We start from the raw sequence: 21805 nt of genomic DNA, 5'->3' as shown, positions 1-21805 counted from the left end.
AAATCCCGCATCCCAAAAATCCGGGGCGGGGCTCCCAGGAATCTTTTTTTTGGGGGGGGGAGAGGGGAATCCCAGATGATCCCAAAAATCCGGGTGGGATTATTCGGGGGGGGGGGGGGGGGGGGGGGGGGGAGGAGATCCCAAAAAAAAAAAACCCGCGGGAAATCCCAAAAAATCCGCGCGGGAAACGCCCAAAAAATTTAAAACAAAACAAAAAAAAAAACCCCCCAAAAAAACAAAACCCGCGGGAAATCCCCAAAAAACCGGGGGGGGGGGGAGGGGTCCTTGAGAGCCTCCCCCCCCAAATTTGGGGAGGGGTCGGGGAGCGCGCGGGGTGTGGCGGGTGGGGGAGGGGGGAAAGATTTTAAAAATATTAAAAAAGAAAATTTACAAAGGGGGGGGTGGGGGAGGGGAAACGGCAGCGTCCCGCCCCTCCCCCACCCCCGCGCGACCCTCCCCCCCAGATTTTGGGGAGGGGTCCCCGAAATACTCACCCGGGGCTGGAGCGCGGGAGGGACCCGGAGGAAGCGGCGGGGGGGGGGGGGAGGGGGTGGGGGAGGGGCAGGGGGGAGGAAAAGCGGCTTTTCCTGGGGGGGGAGGGGCGGGGGGAAGTGGGGGAGGGGCGGGGGAAGAGGGGGAGGGGCCCCCCCGCGCCCCGAGCTTCAAATTGGGGGGGGGGGTGGGGGGGTGGGGGGAGGGGTTCAATTTAAAAGAAATTAAAAATCGGGGGGGTGGGGGAGGGGCGGTTTTGGGGGGGATTTGGGGGGATTTGGGGGTGGGGAGGGGCGGGGAGGGAAGCCCCGAAATTTTTTGGGGGGGGGAGGGGACCCGCTTTGTGTGCGGAAATGGGGAGGGGCTTGGGGAAGGGGGCGGGGCTTAGGGGAGGGGGAGGGGCCTCGGGGGGTTTTTTGGAGGGGGGGGCCCCAAAATCGCCCCGGAATTGCTCAAAATCTCCACAAATTGCCCCAAATTCTGCCCAAATCCACCCCAAATTCCCGCCCCGGGACTCTCCAGGCCCCAAATCCCCCCAGATCCTCAAAGTTTCCCCAAAATTCATCCGAATCTTCCCAAATTCCTGTCCCGGGACCCCCCCAAATCCCAAATCCCCCCTAACTGCTCCCAAATTCCCCCCAAAATCCTCCAAATTGCCCCCAAATTCCCCAAATCCGCCCCAAATTCCCTCTCCTGGGACCCCCCCAAACTCCAAACCCCCCCAAATTCTCCCCGATCCCCCCAAATCCTCCCAAATTTACCAAAATCCCCCCAAATTCCCCCAAATTCTCTTTCCCAGGACTCCTCACACCCTAAATTCCCCCAATATCCCCCCAAAATCCCCCAAATTTCCCCAATTTTCTCCAAATTTCCCTCAAATTTCCCCCAAATTTCTCCAAATCAGCACCAAATTCCCTCTCCTGGGACCCACCAAATCCCAAATCCCCCCAAATCCTCCCAAATTTACCCAAATTCCCCCAAATCCCCCCCAAATCCCCCAAATATTTCCAATTTCCCCCAACTTTCTCCAAATTTCCCCCAAATTTCCCCAAATCCCCCCAAATTTTCCCAGATTCCCCTCCCCGGCCCCTCCCCAAATTCCCGGGGTGCCCTCTGCTGTGGGGGAGGGGCGGTGGCCGCGTCTCCCCTCCCCCACCCTGAGCCCACCTGAGCCCCCCTGGGGACCCCTCCCCCACCTGAGCCCCCCTGGGGACCCCTCCCCCCTCACCTGGGGACCCCTCCCCCACCTGAGCCCCCCTGGGGACCCCTCCCCCCTCACCTGGGGGCCCCTCCCCCACCGGAGCTCACCTGGGGCCACGCCCCGGGGTGGGGGTCGGGGTCACCGCGGCGTCAGCCGCGCCCAAAATCTGACCCCGATCCCGGCCAGGTGAGGTCACACCTGGGCAGGTGAGCCCAAAATCTGACCCTGATCCCAGCCAGGTGACCACTGACCCCACACCTGGGCAGGTGAGCCCAAAATCTGACCCTGATCCCAGCCAGGTGACCACTGACCCCACACCTGGGCAGGTGAGCCCAAAATCTGACCCTGATCTTGGCCAGGAGAGCCCTGACCCCACACCTGGCCAGGTGAGCCCAAAATCTGACCCTGATCCCAGCCAGGTGACCACTGACCCCACACCTGGCCAGGTGAGCCCAAAATCTGACCCTGATCTTGGCCAGGAGAGCCCTGACCCCCCTCAGCAGGGGGGGAACCAGGTGTGCCCAGGTGTGCCCAGGTGTGCCCAGGTGTGCCCAGGTATGCCCAGGTGTGTCCCCGCTGCCCCCAGGTGTATCCCAGGTGTCCCCATCCCCCCCAGGTGTCTCCAGGTGTCCCCCAGGTGTCCCTATCCCCCCCAGGTGTCCCCCAGGTGTCCCAGGTGTGTCTGAGGTGTCTCAGGTGTCCCCAGGTGTGTCCCCCAGGTGTCCCTATCCCCCCCAGGTGTCCCCCAGGTGTCCCCAGGTGTGTCTGAGGTGTCTCCATCCCCCCCTCAGGTGTCCCCCAGGTGTCCCCAGGTGTGTCTGAGGTGTCCCCCAGGTGTCCCCCAGGTGTCCCCCAGGTGTCCCCAGGTGTGTCTGAGGTGTCTCAGGTGTCCCCCAGGTGTCCCCCAGGTGTCCCCAGGTGTGTCTGAGGTGTCTCAGGTGTCCCCAGGTGTCCCCCAGGTGTCCCTATCCCCCCCAGGTGTCCCCAGGTGTGTCTGAGGTGTCTCCAGGTGTGTCCCCCAGGTGTCCCCAGGTGTGTCTGAGGTGTCCCCCAGGTGTCCCCCAGGTGTCCCCCAGGTGTCCCCAGGTGTGTCTGAGGTGTCTCCAGGTGTGTCCCCCAGGTGTCCCTATCCCCCCCAGGTGTCCCCCAGGTGTCCCCAGATGTGTCTGAGGTGTCCCCCAGGTGTCCCCCAGGTGTCCCCCAGGTGTCCCCAGGTGTGTCTGAGGTGTCTCAGGTGTCCCCAGGTGTATCCCAGGTGTCCCTATCCCCCCCAGGTGTCCCCAAGTGTGTCTGAGGTGTCTCCAGGTGTGTCCCCCAGGTGTCCCTATCCCCCCCAGGTGTCCCCCAGGTGTCCCCAGGTGTGTCTGAGGTGTCCCCCAGGTGTCCCCCAGGTGTCCCCCAGGTGTCCCCAGGTGTGTCTGAGGTGTCTCCAGGTGTGTCCCCCCAGGTGTGCCCCAGGTGTGTCCCCATCCCCCCAGGTGTGTCCCCGCTGTCCCAGGTGTGTCCCAGGTGTGTCCCAGGTGTGTCCCCCCACCCCAAGCGGGTCAATCCGGTGACTCAGAGGATTTGGGGGGGTGGGCGGGGCCTCACCTGGGCCACTCCCTCTCACCTGGGCCCCGCCCCCTCACCTGGGCTATTTAAGGTGTCCCTCCTGTCCCCTCCTGTCCCCTCCTGGTCACACCTGGCCTCACCTGGTCCCACCTGGCCCCACCTGGCCCCGATGGCTCCGCCCAGGCCCCGCCGGCCCCTGGTGCTGCTGCTGCTGCTGCTGGGTGAGACTGGGGGGACTGGGATGGACTGGGATGGACTGGGAGAGGATTGGGATGGACTGGGGTGGACTGGGATGGACTGGGATGGACTGGGATGGACTGGGATGGGATTGGGGGCCATTGGGATGGACTGGGAGAGGATTGGGATGGACTGGGATGGACTGGGATGAACTGGGGTGGACTGGGGTGGACTGGTAGGGACTGGGGGACACTGGGATGGACTGGGATGGAGATTGGGGGACACTGGATGGACTGGGATGGACTGGGGGCCATTGGGATGGACTGGGAGGGACTGGGGGACACTGGGATGGACTGGGATGGAGATTGGGGGCCATTGGGATGGACTGGGAGGGACTGGGGGACACTGGGATGGACTGGGATGGAGATTGGGGGCCATTGGGATGGACTGGGAGGGACTGGGATTGAGACTGGGATGGACTGGGAGGCACTGGGATGGACTGGGAGGGACTGGGACGGAGAGCGGGGCACTGGGATGGACTGGGATGGACTGGGAGGGGACTGGGATGGACTGGGATGGAGAGTGGGGCACTGGGATGAACTGGGATTGAGACTGGGAGGCACTGGGAGGGAACTGGGAATGGGGACTGGGGATAAAGTCAGGGAGGGAAACTGGGACAGGAAGTGGGAGGGACTGGGAGAGACTGGGAGAGTCGGAGATGGAGCGATAGGGAATTCGGGAGGGACTGGGAGGGACTGGGATGGACTGGGAGGGACTGGGAGGGACTGGGAGGGAACTGGGATGGACTGGGAGGGACTGGGATGGACTGGGATGGACTGGGAAGGACTGGGAGGGACTGGGATGGACTGGGATGAACTGGGATGGACTGGGATGGACTGGGATGGACTGGGAGGGACTGGGAGGGACTGGGATTGGACTGGGAGGGACAGATACAGAATGTGGGATGGACTGGGATGGACTGGGACAGACTGGGAATGGACTGGGAAGGACTGGGATGGACTGGGATGGACTGGGATGGACTGGGATGGACTGGGAGGGACTGGGAGGGACTGGGAAGGACAGATACAGAATGTGGGGTGGACTGGGATGGACTGGGATGGACTGGGATGGACTGGGAAGGACTGGGATGGACTGGGATGGACTGGGAAGGACTGGGATGGACTGGGATGGACTGGGATGGACTGGGAGGGACTGGGATGGACTGGGAGGGACTGGGAAGGACAGATACAGAATGTGGGGTGGACTGGGATGGACTGGGATGGACTGGGATGGACTGGGATGGACTGGGAGGGACTGGAGGGACTGGGAAGGACTGGGATGGACTGGGAGGGACAGATACAGAATGTGGGGTGGACTGGGATGGACTGGGAGGGACTGGGATGGACTGGGAGGGACAGATACAGAATGTGGGGTGGACTGGGATGGCGACTGCTCCGAACTGGTCTGAACTGGTCCGAACTGGACCCCCCTGAGCCCTCCCCTCCCCAGGCGCCTCCGGGCTCTGCGCCCGCCCCGGCTCCGGCTCCGGCTCCGGCTCCGGTCCTGACGCGGCTCTGGATCCCTGGCGCCGCTGACGGCCGGGGTGGATCCCTGCAGGGATCCGCTGGGACTGCTCAGCCCCCAGCTGGGATCCCCGGGATCCGCCCCGGGATCCGCCCAGGCGTGCCAGGGGGGCAGGCCGGGATCCGCCGGATCGGCATCGGGATCGCCTGGAAATTCGGGATCCGAGGGAGGAGACTCCGGAAATGCGGGATCCTACGGGAACTCGGGATCCTACGGGAGTTCGGGATCCTACGGATCGGGATCCTCTGGAAATTCGGGATCCTACGGGAATTCGGGATCCTATGGGGGTGGATCGGGATCCTACGGGGGAAATTCGGGATCCTACGGATCAGGATCCAGCCTAGGGTCCTATGGATCTGGATCAGGAAGACCCGGATCCGGATCTGGATCAGGAAGACCCGGATCCGGATCTGGATCAGGAAGACCTGGATCCGGATCTGGATCAGGAAGACCTGGATCTGGATCTGGATCAGGAAGACCTGGATCGGGATCTGGATCTGGATCGGGCAGACCCGGATCCCAGGGGGGAATCGGATCAGGAAAACCCGGATCTGGATCAGGCAGGCCGGGATCCCAGGGTGGAGGCGGATCCGGCTCCTATGGGGGATCCTCGGGATCCTACGGGGATGATGTGGGATCCTATGGGGGAGGATCAGGATCCTATGGGGGATTGGGATCCTATGGGGGATCCTCAGGATCCCAGGGCAGGCCGGGATCCTCTGGGGGATCCTCGGGATCTTACGGGGGATCGGGATCCCAGGGCAGGCCGGGATCTTACGGGGGTGGTCCGGGATCCTATGGGGGAATGGGATCTTATGGGGGATCCTCGGGATCACAGGGCAGACCGGGATCCTCTGGGGGATCCTCAGGATCCTATGGGGGATCCTCGGGATCCTACGGGGATGATGTGGGATCCTACGGGGGATCCTCGGGATCCCAAGGCAGGCCGGGATCTTACGGGGGAACGGGATCTTATGGGGGATCCTCGGGATCCTACGGGGATGATGTGGGATCCTACGGGGGATCCTCGGGATCCCATGGGGGTGGTCTGGGATCTTATGGGGGATCCTCGGGATCTTACGGGGGATCGGGATCCCAGGGCAAGCCAGGATCTTATGGGGGTGGTCCAGGATCCTATGGGGGAATGGGATCTTATGGGGGATCCTCGGGATCACAGGGCAGACCGGGATCCTCTGGGGGATCCTCAGGATCCTATGGGGGATCCTCGGGATCTTACGGGGGATCGGGATCCCAGGGCAGGCCGGGATCTTACGGGGGTGGTCCAGGATCCTATGGGGGATTGGGATCCTCTGGGGGATCCTCAGGATCTTATGGGGGATCGGGATCCCAGGGCAGGCCAGGATCTTACGGGGGAATGGGATCTTATGGGGGATCCTCGGGATCCTACGGGGATGATGTGGGATCCTACGGGGGATCCTCAGGATCTTACGGGGGATCCTCAGGATCCCAGGGCAGGCCGGGATCTTATGGGGGATCCTCAGGATCCCAGGGCAGACCAGGATCCTCTGGAGGAATGGGATCTTACGGGGGTGGTCCGGGATCCTACGGAGGGTCGGGATCCTATGGGGGCGGCCCGGGATCCTCCGGGGGATCCCTGGGGGGATCCCGCCAGCGCCCCGGCTACAAGAACCCCGGGATCCCCTTCGTGCCGGGGCTGCGCGACCCCGCCCGCGTCGGGGGGCACATCCCGATCCGCCGGGGGCCGGGATCCGCCCCGGGATCCGCTCCGGGCTACGGCCTGGGATCCGGTCAAGGGTACAGCCAGGGATCCGGCCAGGGATCCCGGCAGGGATCCGCCCTGGAATCCGCCCAGGGATCCCGCCCAGGATCTGCCCAGGGATCTGCCCTGGGATCCGCCCAGGGATCCAGTCAAGGGTACAGCCAGGGATCTGGCCAGGGATCCGGCCAGGGATCTGCCCTGGGATCCGCCCAGGGATCCAGTCAAGGGTACAGCCAGGGATCCGGCCAGGGATCCGGCCAGGGATCTGGTCTGGGATCCGCCCAGGGATCCAGTCAAGGGTACAGCCAGGGATCCGGCCAGGGATCCGGCCAGGGATCCGGTCTGGGATCCAGGGCCGGGGATGAGGCCGGGGCCGGGAACGGGTGCGGGGGGTGCCGGTAATAGGGGAGGGGTCCCGGAGGATCCCAGTGGATCCCAAATAAAGTCTTGGATTCGGCCCCAGCCTCGTCGCCGTGCTGTGGGACTGGGGGCACTGGGGAGACTGGGGGGACTGGGAATACTGGGAATGGGGAGACTGGGAATGGGGAGACTGGGAACACCGGGGATACTGGGATGGGGACACTGGGGGTACTGGGAATACTGGGAATGGGGACACTGGGGGTACTGGGAATACTGGGAATGGGGATACTGGGAACACCGGGGATACTGGGGATACTGGGAATGGGGATACTGGGAATGGGGAGACTGGGAACACCGGGGATACTGGGGATACTGGGATGGGGACACTGGGGGTACTGGGATTAGGGGGAATGGGGGTACTGGGAATGGGGGTACTGGGAATGGGGGTACTGGGAGCACTGGGAATGGGGAGACTGGGAACACCGGGGATACTGGGGATACTGGGAATGGGGGTACTGGGAATGGGGATACAGGGAATGGGGAGACTGGGAACACCGGGGACACTGGGGATACTGGGATGGGGACACTGGGGGTACTGGGAATGGGGGTACTGGGAGCACTGGTGACACTGGGGCCACTCTCAGTCCCATCCCAGCCCCTCCCCCACCCCAGGCATCCCCTCCCCCAAACCAGTGCTCCCAGTGCGGCCCCTCCCCCAAACCAGTGCTCCCAGTGCGGCCCCTCCCCCAAACCAGTGCTCCCAGTGCTCCCAGTGCGGCCCCTCCCCCAAACCAGTGCTCCCAGTGCTCCCAGTTCGGCCGGTTCCAACCCCAAATCTGGGGGGACACGCCCGGGGTGGGGGAGGGGACACACCTGGAGCCGCCGGAATTTGGGGGGGGGGGGAGGGGGGATTCACCCGGATCGTCCCAAATTTTGGGGGGGGGGTCACTCCTGGAATTCCCCACATTTTTTTCGGGGGGGGTCCCCAAAACCTCCCCCCCCCCCCCCCGCGCGCAGGGAATGCCGGGAACTGAGTCACAGCCCCTCCCCCCCGCCCCCCGGGAGCCTTTAAGAGCCCTCCCAGTGCTCCCAGTTCCTCCCAGTTCGCTCCCAGTTTGCTCCCAGTGCGGCGCAGGAGGGACCAGGCAGCGCTGCCAGGTACTGGGAGGAACTGGGAATGAACTGGGAATGAACTGGGAGGGACTGGGGGGGCACTGGGAGGAACTGGGAATGAACTGGGATGAACTGGGAACAAACTGGGATGAACTGGGATGAACTGGGGGGAACTGGGACGAACTGGGACGAACTGGGACGAACTGGGGTGAACTTGGAACAAACTGGGATGAACTGGGACGAACTGGGATGAACTGGGATGAACTGGGAGGAACTGGGATGAACTGGGAACAAACTGGGACGAACTGGGATGAACTGGGATGAACTGGGGGGAACTGGGAACAAACTGGGACGAACTGGGATGAACTGGGACGAACTGGGATGAACTGGGATGAACTGGGAGGAACTGGGATGAACTGGGAACAAACTGGGACGAACTGGGATGAACTGGGATGAACTGGGAGGAACTGGGATGAACTGGGAACAAACTGGGACAAACTGGGACGAACTGGGATGAACTGGGGGGAACTGGGATGAACTGGGAACAAACTGGGATGAACTGGGGGGAACTGGGATGAACTGGGAACAAACTGGGGGGAACTGGGATGAACTGGGACGAACTGGGATGAACTGGGACGAACTGGGAACAAACTGGGACGAACTGGGATGAACTGGGACGAACTGGGAACAAACTGGGATGAACTGGGATGAACTGGGAATGAACTGGGACGAACTGGGAGGAACTGGGGGGAACTGGGAGGAACTGGGACGAACTGGGAGGAACTGGGAATGAACTGGGATGAACTGGGAACAAACTGGGATGAACTGGGATGAACTGGGGGGAACTGGGACGAACTGGGACGAACTGGGACGAACTGGGGTGAACTTGGAACAAACTGGGATGAACTGGGACGAACTGGGATGAACTGGGATGAACTGGGAGGAACTGGGATGAACTGGGAACAAACTGGGACGAACTGGGATGAACTGGGATGAACTGGGGGGAACTGGGAACAAACTGGGACGAACTGGGATGAACTGGGACGAACTGGGATGAACTGGGATGAACTGGGAGGAACTGGGATGAACTGGGAACAAACTGGGACGAACTGGGATGAACTGGGATGAACTGGGAGGAACTGGGATGAACTGGGAACAAACTGGGACGAACTGGGATGAACTGGGGGGAACTGGGATGAACTGGGAACAAACTGGGATGAACTGGGGGGAACTGGGATGAACTGGGAACAAACTGGGGGGAACTGGGATGAACTGGGACGAACTGGGATGAACTGGGATGAACTGGGAATGAACTGGGACGAACTGGGACGAACTGGGACGAACTGGGAGGAACTGGGAGGAACTGGGACGAACTGGGATGAACTGGGGGGAACTGGGAACAAACTGGGAACAAACTGGGAGGAACTGGGACGAACTGGGACGAACTGGGAGGAACTGGGGCTCCCCGGTGCTCCCCGGCGCCCCCTCCCCTCCCCCCCCAGCCATGGCCGAGCGCCGCCGCCCCTCCCCCCCGCCCCGGGCCGAGCCCCTCCCCCCCCCGGGGCTCCCGCTCGCCCCGTGGCCACCGCTGCCCGCCTGGCCCGGCCGCGACAGCCGCGATAGTCGCGACAGAGGAGGCGACGGAGGCGACACAGGAGGCGACAGCCGCGATAGAGAAGGCGACAGTCCCGACAGAGGCGACAAGGGCACGGCCCCGCCCCCCGGGACACAGGGGACAGGGGGGAGGGGCGGCAGCCACTGACAGCCTGGCACCGCCCAGGAGCGCCCAGGTGTGCCCAGGTGTGCTCCAGGTGTGCCCAGGTGTGCCCAGGTGTGCTCCAGGTGTGCCCAGGTGTGCTCCAGGTGTGCTCCAGGTGTGCTCCAGGTGCGCCCAGGTGTGCTCCAGGTGTGCTCCAGGTGTGCCCAGGTGTGCCCAGGTGTGCTCCAGGTGTGCTCCAGGTGCGCCCAGGTGTGCTCCAGGTGTGCTCCAGGTGTGCCCAGGTGTGCCCAGGTGTGCCCAGGTGTGCCCAGGTGTGCTCCTGGTGTGCTCCAGGTGCGCCCAGGTGCGCTCCAGGTGTGCTCCAGGTGTGCTCCAGGTGTGCCCAGGTGTGCCCAGGTGTGCTCCAGGTGTGCTCCAGGTGTGCTCCAGGTGTGCCCAGGTGTGCCCAGGTGTGCTCCAGGTGTGCTCCAGGTGTGCCCAGGTGTGCTCCAGGTGTGCCCAGGTGTGCCCAGGTGTGCTCCAGGTGTGCCCAGGTGTGCCCAGGTGCGCCCAGGTGTGCTCCAGGTGTGCCCAGGTGTGCCCAGGTGCGCTCCAGGGGTGGCACCACCATCCTGTGTCAATAAATGTCCTCAAAAAGTGGCGCTGTTGTCATGACACGTCCCCAGGTGTGCCCAGGTGTGCCCAGGTGTGCTCCAGGTGTGCCCAGGTGTGCTCCAGGTGTGCCCAGGTGTGCTCCAGGTGTACCCAGGTGTGCTCCAGGTGTGCTCCAGGTGTGCCCAGGTGTGCCCAGGTGTGCCCCAGGTGTGCCCAGGTGTGCTCCAGGGGTGGCACCGCCATCCTGTGTCAATAAATGTCCTCAAAAAGTGGCGCTGTTGTCATGACACGTCCCCAGGTTGCCCAGGTGTGCCCAGGTGTGCTCCAGGTGTCCCCAAATGTCCCCAGGTGTCCCCAAATGTCCCCAGGTGTGCCCAGGTGTCCCCCAGAGGTGCGGAATTTTTGGGTCGAATTTCGTGTGGTTTTGGGACACGTTTCATGCAAATTTTGGAAGAATTTTCTCACCGTTTCCCGGCCATTTCTGACCGATTTTCAGACAATTTTCTTCACAATTTTTTTACCATTTTGGACAGATTTTCCGTCCACTTTTTTCCCCATTTTCTGACCGGTTTTTTCACCATTTTCCCCACAATTTTTGGACCACTTTGGCCACTTTCTCCCCATTTCCTCACCGCTTATTTTACCACTTTCTGACCTATTTTTTTTTTACCATTTTTCATTTTTTTCCCCACCATTTTTGACCACACTTGGGCCTTTTACCACCGGCCTTTTTTGACCATTTTTTCACCATCTTTTCACCATTTCCCGACCATTTTCGGACCATTTTCTTTTACCATTATTCCCCGGTTTTCCCCATTTTCCCGCCCTTCCCCTCACCGCCCCCATCACCATGGCAACGCCGCCGCCGCGCCGTCGCTCTCCAGTGACGTCACGCGGTCCTCCTGTATCCCACAATGCCCCGCGGCCCTGAGGGGAAGGGAGGTCCGCCTGTATCCCAGAATTCCCCGCGGCCCTGAGGGGAAGGGGGGGTCCTCCTGCATCCCACAATGCCCCGCGGCCCTGAGATAAAGTGAGGTCCTCCTGAATCCCAGAATTCCCCGCGGCCCTGAGGGGAAGGGGGGGTCCTCCTGCATCCCACAATGCCCCGCGGCCCTGAGGGGAAGTGAGGTCCGCCTGTATCCCAGAATTCCCCGCGGCCCTGAGATAAAGTGAGGTCCGCCTGTATCCCAGAATTCCCCGCGGCCCTGAGGGGAAGGGAGGTCCGCCTGTATCCCACAATGCCCCGCGGCCCTGAGATGAAGTGAGGTCCTCCTGTATCCCAGAATTCCCCGCGGCCCTGAGATGAAGTGAGGTCCTCCTGCATCCCACAATGCCCCGCGGCCCTGAGGGGAAGGGAGGTCCGCCTGTATCCCAGAATTCCCCGCGGCCCTGAGGGGAAGGGAGGTCCTCCTGCATCCCAGAATTCCCCGCGGCCCTGAGGGGAAGGGGGGGTCCTCCTGCATCCCACAATGCCCCGCGCGCGCCCCCTCCCTCCCTCCCTCCCTCCCGCCGCCGCTCGCTCGCTGCCCCGGGCCCGAGGCTCAGCCGGTAACGGCGGGGAGGGGGAGGGGGGGTGGGGGATGGGCACGGCCCCGGGGGAGGGGGTCGGGGAGGTGGGGGAGGGGAGAGGGAGGCGGTGGCGGTGGGGGTTGGTGGGGGGGGGGGGGTTGGTAAAAGAGGGGGAGGGGGGCGCGGTGACGTCACGGCGCGGCCTTGGCGCTCTGCCCCTCCCCCCCTCCCTCACTCGGTGTTGCGCCCCTCCCCCCCCCTCCGCAGGTGCAGCCACGTGACTCCCGGAGCCTCCCCCACCCCCCCAGTGCTCCCAGTGACCCCCCCAGAGCTCCCAGTAACTCCCAGTAACTCCCAGTGACCCCCAGTGACCCCCCCCAGTGCTCCCAGTAACTCCCAGGGACCCCCAGTGACCCCCCCCAGTGCTCCCAGTAACTCCCAGTAACTCCCAGTGACCCCCAGTGACCCCCCCCAGTGCTCCCAGTAACTCCCAGTGACCCCCAGTGACCCCCCCCAGTGCTCCCAGTAACTCCCAGTAACTCCCAGTGACTCCCAGTGACCCCCAGTGACCCCCCCAGTGCTCCCAGTGACCCCCCCAGAGCTCCCAGTAACTCCCAGTAACTCCCAGTGACGCCCCCCAGTAACTCCCAGTAACTCCCAGTGACCCCCAGTGACCCCCCCAGTGCTCCCAGTGACCCCCCCAGTGCTCCCAGTAACTCCCAGTGACCCCCAGTGACCCCCCCAGTGCTCCCCGTAACTCCCAGTCCCCATAACTCCCCGCCCAGTCTCTCCCAGTTGTTCCCAGTCCCCCCCAGTCCCCCTAACCCCTCTCCCAGTCCATCCCAGTCTTTCCCAACCCCCTCCCAGTCCATCCCGGCCGCTCCCGGCCGCTCCCGGCGGCTCCCGGCACCATGTCCTCGTGCGCCGAGGTGCTCCGCTTCCAGCTGCCGGGCCACGAGGCGGCGGCGCTGCGCTCCATGACGCGGCTGCGCGCCGAGGAGCGCTTCTGCGACGTCACCATCGTGGCGCGCAGCCTGCGCTTCCGCGGCCACCGCGTCATCCTGGCCGCCTGCTCGCCCTTCCTGCGCGACCAGTTCCTGCTGAACCCCGCGGCCGAGCTGCGCGTCTCGCTGGCCCACAGCGCCCGCGTGCTGGCCGACCTGCTGCTCTCGTGCTACACGGGCGCGCTCGAGTTCGCCGGCCGCGACCTGGTCAACTACCTGACGGCCGCCAGCTACCTGCAGATGGAGCACGTGGTGGAGCGCTGCCGCGGCGCGCTGGCGCGCTTCATCCAGCCGCCGCCCGCCGCGCCCGCGCCGCCGCTGAAGCCCGAGGAGGACGAGGACGAGGAGGACGAGGAGGACGCGGCGGGGGACGTGTGCATCGTCAAGGTGGAGCCGGCCACGCGGCGCCGCGGCCGGCGGTGGCCGGCGGTGACCGGCGGCGAGGCGGCCCCGGCCGGCGCCGCGGCGGCCGCGCCCCCGGACGGCGGCGCGGCGCGGCTGGGCGTGGTCAAGGCGTGCTACAGCCTGGCCGAAGACGCCGAGGGCGAAGGCCTGGTCATCTTCCCCGGCGGCGCCGGCGCCGGCGCGGGCGGCGCCGAGGAGCCGCCGGGCGGCCCCGCGCCCGCGGGCGGCTCCGCGGGCGCCGGCGCGGCCGCCGCGGCGGCGTCGCCGGCGGCGTCGTCGTCGCGGTGCGGGAAGTGCGGGGAGAGCTTCCAGGGCGTGGAGAAGCTGGTGTTCCACATGCGGGCCCAGCACTTCGTGTTCATGTGCCCGCGCTGCGGCAAGCAGTTCAACCACAGCAGCAACCTGAACCGGCACATGAACGTGCACCGCGGCGTCAAGTCGCACGGCTGCGGCGTGTGCGGCAAGAGCTTCACGCAGAAGTCCACGCTGCACGACCACCTGAACCTGCACAGCGGCGCGCGGCCCTACCGCTGCTCCTACTGCAACGTGCGCTTCGCCCACAAGCCGGCCATCCGCCGGCACCTCAAGGAGCAGCACGGCAAGACCACGGCGCAGAACGTGCTGGAGGCCGGCGGCGCCGAGGGCGCGGTGCTGATGCGGTGATGCGGGGCGGGGGAGGGCCCGGCGGGGCGGGGAGGGGGTGGGGGGGTGCCGGGTCCTCCCCCGGGTGAGGGTGGGGGGGCGGGTGGGGGTGGGGGACGTTGAGGGGGTGGGGGGGTGGAGAGGTCGGAGTGACCACGAGGTGACCCCGAAGTGGTGGGAGTGACCACCGGACCACTGGACATTGATCCTTGCTGGACATTGAGGGAGTGGCTGCTGGGGTGGTGGCAAGGAGGCCGAAGTGGTCAGGAGTGACCTCAAAGTGACCCCAAAGCGGCCCAGAGTGACCCCAAAGTGGCCCAGAGTGACCCCAAAGCGGCCCAGAGTGACCACTGGACATTTGATCCCTGCTGGACATTGAGGGAGTGGCCGCTGGGGTGGTGGCAAGGAGGCCAGAGTGACCACGAGGTGGCCCTCAAAGTGGTGGGGAGTGACCCCCAAAGTGGTCAGGACTGACCCCAAAGTGGCCCGGAGTGACCACTGGACGCTGGATCCCTGCTGGACGTTGAGGGGGTGACCACTGGGGTGGTGGCAAGGAGGCCAGAGTGACCACAAAGTGACCCTCAGAGTGGTCAGCGACGATCTCAAAGTGACCCTCAAGTGGTGGGGAGTGACCACTGGACACTGGATCCCTGCTGGACGTTGAGAGTGACCACCGGGGTGATGGCAACGACCTCAAAGTGACCCCCAAGGTGACCCCTGGACACGTGGACACAGCGACCCCCGGGATGATGGCAACGAGCCCAGAGTGACCACAGAGTGACCGCCCACAGAGTGACCCCAAAGTGACCACAGAGTGACCCCGCAGTGGTGGGGATGGACCCCTGGACACCCCAATCCTTCCTGGAGCAAAGTGGGGACGCCCAAAATGGCCTGGAACGGCCCCAAAACGAGGGGAAATGACCCAAAAAGAGGGGAAATGACCCCAAAATGAGGGGAAACGACCCCAAATGAGGGGAAATGACCCCAAAATGAGGAGAAATGACACCAAAATGAGGGGAAACGACCCAAAATGAGGGGAAATGATCCCAAAATGAGGGGAAATGACCCCAAAAAGAGGGGAAATGACCCCAAAATGAGGGGAAACGACCCCAAATGAGGGGAAATGACCCCAAAAAGAGGGGAAATGACCACAAATGAGGGGAAACGACCCCAAATGAGGGGAAATGACCCCAAAATGAGGAGAAATGACCCCAAACTGAGGGGAAATGACCCCGAAATGAGCGGAAATGACCCAAAATGAGGGGAAACTACCCCAAATGAGGGGAAATGACCCCAAAAGAGGGGAAATGACCCCAAAATGAGGGGAAACGACCCCAAATGAGGGGAAATGACCCCAAAATGAGGGGAAACGACCCCAAATGAGGGGAAATGACCCCAAAATTAGGGGAAACTACCCAAAATGAGGAGAAATGACCCCAAAATGAGGGGAAATGACCCCGAAATTGGGAGAAATGACCCAAAATTAGGGGAAACTACCCAAAACGAGGGGAAATAACCCCGAAATCACTGAAAATGACCCCAAAACGAGGGGAAATAACCCCGAAATCACTGAAAATGACCCCAAAACGAGGGGAAACGACCCCTGGGTGACAAATTTTGGGGTCCCCATTTGAAATCCATCTGGAAAAACCAGAGACAAAAACCCCCAAAACGACCAAAATTTGGGGCTTTTGGGCAATTTTGGGCAAAATGCCGCGAAGAAGTTCTCATTTTTTGGGGGGGTCCCCCCGGATTTGGCCCGTCCGGGTGAATGTGGGGGTCCCGAGGCCTTGGCGGATAATTCGGGGGATTTTTGGGGGGCTCCCCCTAAATTTTTGGGGCCCCTCCAGATTTTTGGGGGGGTTCCCTCCTGATTTTAGGGCTCCCCTGATTTTTGGGGGTCCCCCTGATTTTTTGGGGGGATTCCCCCCCAAAATTTTGGGGGTCCCCCTGATTTTTTTGGGGGGTGTTCCCCTGATTTTTGGGGATTCCCCCCCGAATTTGGGGGTTCCCCTGATTTTGGGGTGTTCTCCTGATTTTCGGGGTTCCCCCGATTTTTAGGGATCCCCCCCCCAAATTTTTTGGTGGGGGGTTTGTAGATTTTAGGATTTGGGGACCCCCTTAGGTTGTAGTGAGGGGTGGGGGAGGGGAAATTTCGGGGTGGGGGAGGGGGGGAGGATTTGGTGGGGGGGGGAGGGGACCCCAAAATTTTGGGGTTTTTTTTTGGGGGGGGGTTAGGGGGTAGAGAGGAGAATTTGGGGTCCCTTTTGGGGGGGGTTTGGGGGGGGGCGAGCCCCTTTTTGGGGGGGAGGGGCGTGGGAGCCCTCCCCCTCCCCCGGCGGATTTTCCCGGCGTTTTTTTTTGTAATAAACGGATTTTGAAGAAAATTGAACTCGGAGTTGGAGCTGATTTTTCGGGATGTGTTCTTTATTTTTGGGGATTTGTTCATTTCCGGGGGGGCGTTATCGGCTGAGTTTTGGGGGGTTCGTTAATTTATTCGGGATTTGTTTTGGGGGAGTTGCTCACTGTTGGGGGATTTATTCACTTTTTGGGGATTTTTAAATTTTTTTTTTAATAATTTTTCGTGATTCATTTTCGGGAGATTTCTGAACTTCGGGGATTTGTGAATTCGACTGGGCTTTGCTCTTGGGGGTTGGGTTATTCATTTTTTTGGGCTTTTATTTATTTTTACTGATGTCATCATTTTCTGGGGTTGATTTTGCAGACTTCATTAATTTTTTATAATTGATTAACTTTTAGGCGTTCATGAGATTTTGACATTTGGGGTTTGTTTATTTCTGGAGCGCTTACTCATTTTGGGGGCGATTTGATGATTTCGTTTTCGGGATTTATTAATTTCATGGCATTTATATGTGCGGGTTTTTTAATTAATTTTTTTGGAGATTCTCATTTTTTGGGATTCATTAATTTTTTGGGGGGGTTTACAATTTTTCTGGAATTTATTCATTTTTTCGATTTTTTAATTTTTAGTGATTTATTGCATTTCTGGGATTCGCTTTGGGCGATTTGTAAATTTTTAGGCGTTTTTTAATTCGCTGAAATTTGCTAATTTTTGGCATTTTCTCATTTTTGCAGGTTTTTTAACTTTTTGAAGTCTTCCAATCTTTGGTATTTCCTTATTTTTAGGATTTTCTTAACTTTCTGAAATTTACTGATTTTTGGCATTCCCTCGTTTTCAGGGCCTTTTTAACTTTCTGAAGTTTACTGATTTTTGGCATTCCCTCGTTTTCAGGGCCTTTTTAACTTTCTGAAATTTACTGATTTTTGGATTTTCCTCATTTTTGGGATTTTTTATTTCTTGGAATTTGCTGATTTCTGATACTCTCTCATCTTCAGGCACTCTTTAAACTTTTGAAATTTGCCAATCTTTGGCATTTCCTCTTTTTTTTGAGCCCTTTTGGGACAATTCCGGGGGGGGGTCCCCAACCCCAAAAATTCGACATGGGCGTGGCCTAACCCCCCAGAGGGCGTGGCTTAAAACCAGAGGGCGTGGCTAAACGGGGACGAGGCGTGGCTTGCTCGGTGGGCGGAGCCAACCCGGCCGCACAAAGCCTGGCGCGGTGGGCGTGGCTTTACCCATAAAAGGCGTGACCACGCCCCTCCGCGCTGCGTGCTGACGTCACCGCGCGCGGCGCGCTCGGCGGCGATGGAGGCGGCGGGAGGCGCCGAGGTCTGGGGGGGCCGAGCCGGGGCCGCTTTTTGGGGCGTTTTGAGGCGATTTTGGGGTTTTCTGGGGGGGTTTGAGGGGTTCTGGGGAGTCGGGGGGGGGTCTGTGAGCGGGGGGAGGGGCGCTCCCCTCACGGCGCGCCCTCCCCCTCCCCCTCAGGACCCTCCCGTCGGGACCCTCGTGGTGGAGGCGGCGGGAGAGGCCGGTGAGTGACCCCCCCCCCAAATTCGGGTCCCCGCTGTGACCTCCCCTGAGAGCCCCCCGCGATCCGCCCTCAGCATCCGCCTCAGGACCCGCCCCAGGACCCCCGGAATCCCCCTCAGGACCCCCGAGATCCCCCTCAGGACCCCCGAGTTTCTCCTCAGGACCCCCTGGAATCCCCCTCAGGACCCCCGAGATTCCCCTCAGGACACCTGGAATTCCCCTCAGGACACCCGGAATCCCCCTCAGGACCCCCGAGATTCCCTCAGGACCCCCAGGAATCCCCCTCAGGACCCCCGAGATTCCCTCAGGACCCCCGAGATTCCCCCTCAGGACCCCCGAGATTCCCCTCAGGACCCCCGGAATCCCCTCAGGACCCCCGAGTTTCTCCTCAGGACCCCCTGGAATCCCCCTCAGGACCCCCGAGATTCCCCTCAGGATCCCCGAATTTCCCCTCAGGACCCCCTGGAATCCCCCTCAGGACCCCTGGAATCCCCCTCAGGACCCCTGGAATCCCCCTCAGGACCCCCGAGATTCCCTCAGGACCCCCGAGATTCCCCTCAGGACCCCCGAGATTCCCCTCAGGACCCCCAGGAATCCCCCTCAGGACCCCCGAGATTCCCTCAGGACCCCCGAGATTCCCCTCAGGACCCCCGAGATTCCCCTCAGGACCCCTGGAATTCCCCTCAGGACACCCGGAATCCCCCTCAGGACCCCCGAGATTCCCCTGAGGACCCCCGGAATCCCCCTCAGGACCCCCGGAATCCCCCTCAGGACCCCCGAGATTCCCCTCAGGACCCCCGAGATTCCCCCCAGGACCCCCGAGATTCCCCTCAGGACCCCCGGAATCCCCCTCAGGACCCCCGAGATTCCCTCAGGACCCCCGAGATTCCCCCTCAGGACCCCCGAGATTCCCCTCAGGACCCCCGGAATCCCCTCAGGACCCCCGAGTTTCTCCTCAGGACCCCCTGGAATCCCCCTCAGGACCCCCGAGATTCCCCTCAGGACCCCCGAGATTCCCCTCAGGACCCCCTGGAATTCCCCTCAGGACACCCGGAATCCCCCTCAGGACCCCCGAGATTCCCCTGAGGACCCCTGGAATCCCCCTCAGGACCCCCGAGATTCCCCCTCAGGACCCCCGAGATTCCCCTCAGGACCCCCGAGTTTCCCCTCAGGACCCCCTGGAATCCCCCTCAGGACCCCCGAGATTCCCCCCAGGGACCCCCGGAATCCCCCTCAGGACCCCCGGAATCCCCCTCAGGACCCCTGGAATCCCCCTCAAGACCCCCGGAATCCCCCTCAGGACCCCTGGAATCCCCCCCAGGACCCCCGGAATCCCCCTCAGGACCCCCCAAGATCCCCCCTTTGATCCCCCCTCGGACCCCCCAAGATCCCCCTTGTGCCTCCCCCCAGATCCCCCCAGGATTCCCATAAACCCCCCCCCAAAATGCCCCCAAGCCCCCCCTGACCCCCCCTTTTCTCCCCCCCCAGGTCTCCCCCCGGGCAGCCCCTCCCCCTGCGACCCTCCCCCACCCGGCGGGACCCCCCCCCACAGCCGGGGGGGCCCCCCCCGATGAGGAGGGGCCGGGGGGGGGGCGGCCCCGGCGATGGGGAGGGGGCGCAGGGGACCCCCCCCAGGGGCGGCAGCGGCACCAAGGGGCTGCCAGGTGAGGGGGGGGGGGCGTTTGGGGGGGGTTGAGGGGTCTGCGAGGATTCTGGGGGGGGTCTGGGGGGGATTTGGGGGGTCTGGGGGGGTCTAGGAGGATTTTGGGGGGGCTTGGGGGCATTTGGGGTGTCTGGGGGGATTTTGGTGGGGGTCTGGGGGGGATTTTGGGTGGGTTGGGGGGTTCTGGGGGGGATTTGGGGGGTTTGTGGGGTCTAGGAGGATTTTGGGGGGGTCTGGGGGGGCTTGGGGGCATTTGGGGTGTCTGGGGGGATTTTGGTGGGGGTCTGGGGGGGATTTTGGGTGGGTCGGGGGGTTCTGGGGGGGATTTGGGGGGTTTGTGGGGTCTAGGAGGATTTTGGGGGGATCTGGGGGGGCTTTGGGGCATTTGGGGTGTCTGGGGGGATTTGGTGGGGGTCTGGGGGGGATTTTGGGTGGGTCGGGGGATTCTGGAGGGGGGTTGAGGGGGTTCTGGGGGGGTCTAGGACGATTTTGGGGGTCTTGGGTGGGCGTGGGGGCATTTGGGGTGTCTGGGGGGATTTTGGGGGGGGGTCTGGGGGAAATTTTGGGTGGGTCGGGGGATTCTGGGGGGGATCTGGGGGGTTTGAGGGGTCTAGAAGGATTTTTGGGGGGGTCTGGGGGGGCTTTGGGGGCATTTGGAGTGTCTGGGGGATTTTGGGGGGGGTCTGGGGGGATTTTAGGGGGTCTGGGGGGCATTTGGGGGGCCTGGGGTGGTTTTGGGGGGTCTGGGGATTCTGGGGGGGATTTGGGGGGTTCTGGGGGTCTCTTCACGGGTTTCCGGGGGGTTTGTGAGGAGATTTTCGGGGGGCTCTGTTAAATTTCGGGGGGCTTTGATCAAGTTTGGCGTTCAGCTCAGGGCTGTCTCTGAGCTGGTTTCGGGGGGGGGTCTCCCCTTTGTTCTCCCCCCCCAGGCCACGCCACCAAGACCCTGCCGGGCTCCCCCGGCCGGGGGGCGATTTTGGGGGGCGGCGGGGGGGGGCTCCCCCCCCACCCCCCTGCCCCCCCCGAGCCGTGCCAAAATGTCCCTGACCGGGGCGGGGGGCGGCAAAACCCCCCCCGGCCAAAGCCTGGCCTTGCGCCTGCTCAGCCTGCCGGGGGGGGGGCCCGCGGGCCGCCCCCCGCCCCCGGAGCCCCCCCAGAACCCCCCGGAGCCCCCCCAGAACCCCCCCGAGCCCCCCAAAATCCACCGAGCCCGCAAAACCATGGCCAAGCCCAGCAACGGACAGGTGAGGGCTCCGGGGGGGGGCCGGGGGGGAGGGTTGGGGGGGCTGTGAGGGGTCTGGGGGCATTGGGGGGACCCCCCCCAGGGTTTGGGGAACCCCCCCCGAGGGTTTGGGGGTGCTTTTTTGCCCCCCCCCAGGTGCCCGAGAAGCCGAGGATGTCGGAGATGCTGCACTTCAGGGTGTCCGAGGAGCTCTGCGGGATGGGGCAGCACCACGGTCAGGGGCTGGGGGACTGGGGGGGACTGGGGGGCACTGGGGGAACTGGGGAACTGGGGGACTGGGGGCGCCTGGGGGGGTCTGGGGGCTCCTAGAGGGGTCTGGGGGCTCCTGGAGGGGTCTGGGGGGCCTGGGGGGGGTCCTGGGGGGTGCCGGGGGGGTCCTGGAAGGGTTTGGGGGGGTGCCGGGGGGGTCCTGGGGGGCTCTGGGGGCTCCTGGAGGGGCCTGGGGGGGTCCTGGGGGGGTCTAGGGGCTCCTGGAAGGGTTTGGGGGGGGGTCCTGGAAGGGTTTGGGGGGGTTTGGGGAGGTCCTGGAAGGGTCTGGATGGTCCTGGAGGAGTCTGGGGGGTCCTGGAGGGGTTTAGGGGGGTCCTGGAAGCGTCTGGGGGGGTGCTGGGGGGGTCTGGAGGGGTCTGGGGGCTCCTGGGGGGGTCCTGGAGGGGTTTTGGGGGGGCTGGGGGGTCCTGGAGGGGTCTGGGGGGGTCCTGGAGGGGGTTTAGGGGGGTCCTGGGGGGGTCTGGAGGGGTCTGGGGGCTCCTGGAGGGGTCCTGGAGGGGTTTAGGGGGGTCCTGGGGGGGTCTTGGAAGGGTTTGGGGGGTCCTGGGGGGATCCTGAGGGGGTTTGTGGGTGTTCTGGAAGGGTCTGGGGATTCAGTTTTGGGTCTGGGGTCTCCCTGACCCGCCCCCCCCCCAGACGCCCCA

At 63.1% G+C, this 21805-nt stretch overlaps 2 protein-coding genes across 2 annotated transcripts in view; both read left to right on the top strand.

Moving 5' to 3' along the window:
* The first annotated feature begins 12914 nt into the window (after positions 1-12914).
* ZBTB12 (zinc finger and BTB domain containing 12) lies at positions 12915-14129 on the top strand. Its single transcript, XM_068178408.1, has one exon. The coding sequence runs from the start codon at positions 12954-12956 to the stop codon at positions 14112-14114; it is 1161 nt and encodes a 386-aa protein (XP_068034509.1). The 5' UTR covers positions 12915-12953; the 3' UTR covers positions 14115-14129.
* Positions 14130-17710: 3581 nt separating this feature from the next.
* Positions 17711-21805, top strand: part of LOC137466725 (cuticle collagen 2-like) — a 12784-nt gene continuing 8689 nt past the window's right edge. Inside the window, exons 1-5 of the mRNA XM_068178407.1 lie at positions 17711-17784; positions 17941-17986; positions 19474-19649; positions 20578-20892; positions 21027-21105. Coding sequence (XP_068034508.1) covers positions 19556-19649; positions 20578-20892; positions 21027-21105 — 488 coding nt within the window. The 5' untranslated portion in view covers positions 17711-17784; positions 17941-17986; positions 19474-19555. The remainder of the gene's footprint in view (positions 17785-17940; positions 17987-19473; positions 19650-20577; positions 20893-21026; positions 21106-21805) is intronic.

This window comes from Anomalospiza imberbis, unplaced genomic scaffold, assembly GCF_031753505.1.
Source record: "Anomalospiza imberbis isolate Cuckoo-Finch-1a 21T00152 unplaced genomic scaffold, ASM3175350v1 scaffold_43, whole genome shotgun sequence".
NCBI lineage: Eukaryota > Metazoa > Chordata > Aves > Passeriformes > Viduidae > Anomalospiza > Anomalospiza imberbis.
This window is presented reverse-complemented; position numbering and strand designations above follow the sequence as displayed.

Excerpts from the sequence above, each read along its gene's own strand:
- ZBTB12 (XM_068178408.1), top strand. The coding sequence starts at position 12,954 with ATGTCCTCGTGCGCCGAGGTGCTCCGCTTCCAGCTGCCGGGCCACGAG.